The sequence below is a fragment of the Vigna radiata genome, unplaced genomic scaffold (assembly GCF_000741045.1).
Source record: "Vigna radiata var. radiata cultivar VC1973A unplaced genomic scaffold, Vradiata_ver6 scaffold_309, whole genome shotgun sequence".
In the NCBI taxonomy this organism is placed as follows: Eukaryota; Viridiplantae; Streptophyta; class Magnoliopsida; order Fabales; family Fabaceae; genus Vigna; species Vigna radiata.
Window position 1 is genome coordinate 7,499 of NW_014543822.1, and position 6,341 is coordinate 13,839.

The window sequence follows — 6,341 nt, forward strand, 5'->3', positions numbered from 1 at the left end:
TTGCATTTGCTTGTGTTTGTGCCATGTTGTATGTGTTTCCTTTTGCGATGATCATCCACTTGGATGAGAGCAGATGGCGAGGAGGATACTTTGCAAACAGCTCTTGATGGGGACGACAATGCTACAACTTAGATTTGCTAGTTTCATTTCCATGAACTTATATTATTTTGAAGAACTTTAGTGCTCTTAAGGTTTTAAATTCTCTATATTTCCAGAGAGAAACTCTAGTACGTTATTCCAGTACTATTTTAAGGATGATTGTACTCCTTTATACCTTAAGTTACATCTCTAACAATTTTCCAGTATTATATGTGATGACATCTTATTACTATATACCTGTTGAATATTTTGGGATGTCACATATATCTTGTCAAATGTTTTTAGAACCATATGATAATTATTAAATACATTTAATTAAAATTAAATATATAATTATTAATGTTTCAAGAGCCTTATGATAATTAAGTACAATTAGTTGTTTAATTTGAAATTTGTGGATTGTTACTGTTTGTTTGTTTGAAATTAGAATAAAATCAATTAGAAAAAATGCTAATTAATAATTGGACAAGTTGATGTTGTTCTTTTATTTTTGTGTTATTGTTTATCTAATTCAGTAAAGATTTTTTTGGATTAATGGATAAGTTGAGAAGATAAAAAAAATGAAGAATTGTAGTTAGTAACGTAACTAATGTTCCTCTTTGTTTGAAGTGGTCTACTAAATGTAAAATAATCCCAATTTTTCACAAGTAAAACATTGGCTTTTATTTTATATAAGTTGTGTGATTTCACTTGCAATTGTATTGAAAGTGAAAAGAAAGAAATAGTTGACTTAAATGTGGACTAAAACTGAAAACAGTACAAAAGAAAGTGCCTTCCTTCCGACTTCTCTCTCAATGTGGACCCCACAAGAGACGTAGCAAACTGGAAAACGTGTCATATGTTCCCCTCCTCTCTCTTCTTTCCAATCTCAAATCCTTTTCTTTGTTTTTTTCTCCATATCTCTCCAACTTTCCAACATTTCTTTTCATAACAATTTTAATTCACACAATTTTAATATTTAATTTTAATTTATGTATACAATTACACAAAGTTAATTTTATTTTTGAAAGTTTCTTTTCTTTTAAAAACATCGTAAAAATATATCATTCATGCATTTAATATATTAATATGTTTGGACTTAGTAAGTATACTTTGTCTAGGAGCATCTTAATGATAGTCTTTGGATGAACTTTACAACTTCAAGGAATCTAATTTTTTTGAAAAAGAATTCAACTTTTGTTTCCAAGAAAAAATGTTTTTAAAATAAAAAGCATAAATGCTAAGTAATTATAATTTAAATTTTAGATCTAATTCAATATTAAATTGTAATGTTTTTTCTTATTTATATAATATATTTCATTTTATTTATAATTGACATCACACTTTCGTATGTTTTATAATTAGGATAGATATGAAGTATTGAACTAAATATTTAAATTATTTGGTTTGAAAAATGTCGGTAATTAAAAGTGTCTTAATTCCCTGGTTTGTTAAAACGAGACAAACCGAGTTAGAATTTTTAATTTAATATTTTATTTTGGCTTGTTTTACTTAGTTTGCCAAATTGACGGATTAAAAGTGAATCAGTATATTTTTAACCTGTTGATCTATTTTATTTCCTTTTAAATTAAAACTAGAATTAAAATAATTAAAGAGATTAATTTTTCTTATTATATTTTTGTAAAAATATAAATATGTAATATTATTATAATTTAAATTATGAACACTTCTAAATTAAGTTCTAGTTATTAGTATAATAGAATAATTTAACATGCAAATATAATAATTATTTTAATTTACTAAATTAAAAATATTACTTAATCATTAAAAACTTAAAAAGATTTATATAATTAAATATGTCTTAAATATTTATTTATAAGTATATACAAATAAATTTTAAAAAATTATAAAAAATAAATTTGCAATCTAATTTAACACTATAAATTAAGGTGTGTTTTTTATATATTTATATAGGGTTAAAAGACTAATTTTTCCGTCTTTGTCTTCTTGATGTCTGGCTTTTGTATCACTTATTTCAAATTCTTCCAATCTGATTCAGGGAAGAGATACTCCGATGTTCAAATTAGTAACCGATGTAAGAATAGTGATAATATTTAATAGAAATTGTATATTCAGAATTATGTAAAACTTAGGTACTTTTGTAGTTTAGCCATTTATTTATAGGTTATCTGTTGGACCTTAAAGTATTACAGATCCAATAAAACGGATCCAATAAAACTGATTAACATTCTTTTCGGTCTGTTGCTTAAAAACTGTTAATCAATATCTTCAATCATTCTGTTATTATTATTTTGGTAATGGTTAGATTATAGCCCAATAATAATAATTATTAGCTCTTCAATCATAATTTAAGTGTTGGCTGTTACAGTCCAATAACTTAGAAGTTGCCCAATTTCGATACTTTAACTAACTTGTATCTGACTTATCAAATAGACCGAACGGTTCATATTAAATCAATAACACATACGGTGAAATAAAACTATAATGTACATTTATAAAGTCTTGATTGATCCTATCTTTATTCCATATTAGATTTATAAATTTATAAAAAATATCGTAAAAGGTAAAAACAAATATAATTTAAAAAATTCTTCTAATTGTTAAAGTATTTTCTATGGAAGATGCCACAATAACTAATCCGGAAGTGACTTTAAATTTGGTTGTTTATCTTAGTTAACACAAATGTCATTATATAGAAACCGAAAATGTGTGTTTATGAGTGTTGAAGAAGATGGAAGATTTGAATACGTCTTCTGTGTTCCGAAGGGACCCAATTCAACGTCTCAATTAAGCTCCTAACCCATAATTCAATCCAACAAAACAACACCCAATGCCACCCTTTTTCTTCCACACAACGCATAAATTAAACCTTACAACAATATGCCACGTCACATCAAATTATTGCTACTCCTTTTTCGCACTCTACAATATTATTATAATAATACCAATCATGTTCCTCATACACTTCCTACGCAACTCCCCTTCCTCCTCCAATTTTTCTCCTTTAAAGCTTCCAACTTTTTTTTCATCCATGGCTCTTCAACCTCCTAGGTTTTAGAAGCTCTCAGCTAAGCACAAAACACTCTTTGGGCCTCAAATTTTTCATATGGGTATCAACAAGCCTCCTGTGTTTATGCTGTTCATCATCATGGTTGTTTCCACAACAATTGTTGAAGGAAGGACACTTTCCTTAATATCTGCTCCAGGTAATTCAGAATCTTAGGTTTACTGAATTCAGTGCTTTATATATTTTTTAAGACTTCAATTTTAGTGCAATTTTATGTTAAATCATTCATTTTGAAGTAACTGTTATAAAAAAGTGGTTGTGTTTGCATCAGGATCTTCTGATTATCTTATTTTTCTTTTGTTCATTGTTTTGTGTGTGTGATGCAATTGCAGGGTACTCGAAGATTTTTGCAACTCTTGGAGTTGTATGCAAGTGTTGTGATGGAGTTGGAGGGGCCTGCACTAGTACATGGACTGAGTCTTGCAATAATCTACAGTGTTATCCTTGGAAATCACATTAGCTAGTTGTTTTGTACTATTATATAAAATTATATATACTCTGAAGTCTGTGTTTTGTTCTGCATAATGTGAACAGTTTGACTTTTTGAACAGAACTTTTGAGAAACATTCACAATGGTTCTTAATTTTTTGAAGAAATCAATAGCTGTCATCAATGAACGTACGAACATCACAGTTTTTTGTGCTCTTGATTTGTGTTCAAAATAAACAGGTGAAGGGTAGTTATCAGATTTAATTGATGATGAGTGAAATTGACGACACTTCAAATGTGGTTGACTATGACTTTTGGGGTTTAGAATGATAAGGAACTGGCTTCCACTGAAACATGATGATATGAGTAATATTTTACTATCCTGAATATGACAGAGATTAAAGAATTTGGTAAATTGAAAATGGAAAATGGACAAGATTTTATGTTTACTCTTCATGTGATCTTATGTTCTCTTTGATTTGGCTCAATAACAAAACACCAAACAAAGGACTGGCTTTGAGTTTGTTCTTGTTGAATGAAATATGTATAAACAATCCACTTCCTTAATTTTGCCAAATAAAATATGTACCCTTTTCTGTGCAGACAAAAGGCTGCAAACCTCGATGCTTGAAGTTGTTTTCAGTAGGTTGTTTAGATCACAACTGTTCCTAGGAATAGAGTGCTGTGTTTTTTACCACGTTGAATCAAGATGCGAGTTATGCAGCAAGTTAAATCAAATTGATCATTTCCCAATAATAGGAATATAGGAACTTCATGTTACAGATGCTGATAGGAGAATAAAAGTGTATGTAAGGAGAAATAACGGGAGAGAATATATGCTAGAAGTTTGTTAGAAGGAAAGGGGAGTATAAATAGTAATAAAATAAGTGGAGAGGGATTTTTTTATCAGATATTTTACTTTTGGGAATTAGACCGGACATTCTCTAGTGGAGAAAGGGAGGCTTTTTTGGAATTCTTACTTGTAATTATGTTTTACACACTTTACAGAATTAATGAAATACATATACATTCACTACTCTACTGTTGTTTGAGTGTTGAGAGAGAGAAGAGAGATCACTGTTGAGGTTCTCTACATAAAAGAACCTAACAGATTTGGTCTGACCTGCCAGATCCAGATCGGAGGAGTGACAAGATGGAGAATAGGATGAATGCACTGGAGGGGAGGTTCGATTCCATGGAAGGAAGGTTCGATTCCATGGAAGCGATGTTGGAGGAGATTCGAGCAGAGATGAGGGGAAGGGCTCGAAACAGGAATCGCGATCGTGGGAGACGAATTGTTAATCGCGATCGTGTGAGAAGAGGGAACTAGGGGAGGAGCTAGGAGGGCAGTCATTCGATCAATGGAAGTCGAGAGACGAAGGAGGATGAATCTGAGGATGAATTTGTGGATGAATCGGAGGACGAACACGATGACGTTCAGAGGAGTTAGATGAAGAGGGTGGAATTACCCACTTTCGAAGGGACCGATCCGACGGGATGGATCGCAAGAGCAGAGAAGTTTTTTGAACTTCAGAATGTGACAGAAAAGGAGAAGATGAAGTTGGTGTACATATGTATGGAAGGGGGAGCGAACTACTGGCTTCGCTTTTGGAGGAAGAAGGTTAAGAAACCTACCTGGGTGACATTGACGGAAGCGATGGTTAGGAGGTTCGGAGGTAGACACCGAGGAATGATCTTCGAAAAATTGGCAACGGTGCGACAAAGGGAATCGGTGGAGGAATATGTGTGGGAGTTCGAAATCCCGGTGGCTCAAGCAAACAACATAACGGAGGAACAGTTGCTTGGGTATTTCTTTGCGGGACTTCAAGAAGAATTGAGGGATCTGGTCACCGTAGGTAATCGGAGGGGCACGGGAACAACAACGGAGGTCAGGGGCAGAAGAAAGAGGCGACGACCAGAACCGCTGGTTCAAAAGTCGAAAGTACGTCAGGTGGTGGAGGGCCGAATCGCGGAGTGCGAACACTGCCATATCCGGAATACCTCAAGAGGAGAGAAGAGGGTCGTTGCTTTCACTATGGCGGACCTTATAGTCCGGGCATCGCGACGCAGAGAGGAGTCTCAAGGTGATGATTATGGGAGCCAATGACGACGAGGAGGATGTGAAAACGACAGAGGAGGCAGAGTAGCGTTGCATGGAGCTGTCGGTGTATTCAGCCGGGGGGAGGGGTAACGTAGTCCAACACCATGAAGTTGACAGGATGGGTTCGAGACCGGTAGATCATCGTGTTGATCGACAGCGAGGCGAGTCACAATTTCATCTCGACACACTTGGTCGACGAACTGAGGTTAGAGAAAGAACGAACGACACCCTATTAGGTATGTTTGGGAGATGGCCAGAGAAAAGAGACACGAGGGTGTTACAGAGGGCTCCCGGTGACATTGGCGGGAGCGGAGGTTCAAGAGGATTTTTATATCTTTGAGTTAGGTGGAGTGGATGTAGTGTTGGGAGTTGAGTGGTTGGCGAAATTGGGAGAGATAAAGGTGGATAGGAAGAAGATGACATTGAAATATGGGCCGGCAGATGCGGAGGTGGTGATAAGGGGGGACAACACATTAATGAGAAAAATAATTACCCCTGAAATGTTGCAGAAGGAAGCTGAGATAGAGACACTGGCGGTGGTGTGGAGTCTGAATAAAGCTGAAACAGTAGAGGAAAAATTAAGGATGTGTTCACTTGAGGGTGACAGGAGGTGATTGGGGGAGAGTGATTGAGTGGATTTGAGGATAATATTTTTTGTTGTTTATTTGACTGAATTTGGAGGTA

The 6,341-nt window shown here is 34.1% G+C and overlaps 1 protein-coding gene across 1 annotated transcript; it reads left to right on the plus strand.

The window, feature by feature from the left end:
- The first annotated feature begins 3,034 nt into the window (after window positions 1–3,034).
- On the plus strand, window positions 3,035–3,723 carry LOC106755025. Its single transcript, XM_014637120.2, has 2 exons — window positions 3,035–3,266; window positions 3,460–3,723. Exons 1-2 carry the CDS (start codon window positions 3,167–3,169, stop codon window positions 3,585–3,587), a joined length of 228 nt encoding a protein of 75 aa, XP_014492606.1. The 5' UTR covers window positions 3,035–3,166; the 3' UTR covers window positions 3,588–3,723.
- Window positions 3,724–6,341: the final 2,618 nt, after the last annotated feature.

Excerpts from the sequence above, each read along its gene's own strand:
- LOC106755025 (XM_014637120.2), top strand. The coding sequence starts at position 3,167 with ATGGGTATCAACAAGCCTCCTGTGTTTATGCTGTTCATCATCATGGTT. Across the intron at positions 3,267-3,459 it reads TTCCTTAATATCTGCTCCAG|GGTACTCGAAGATTTTTGCA; the intron begins GTAATTCAGAAT and ends ATGCAATTGCAG.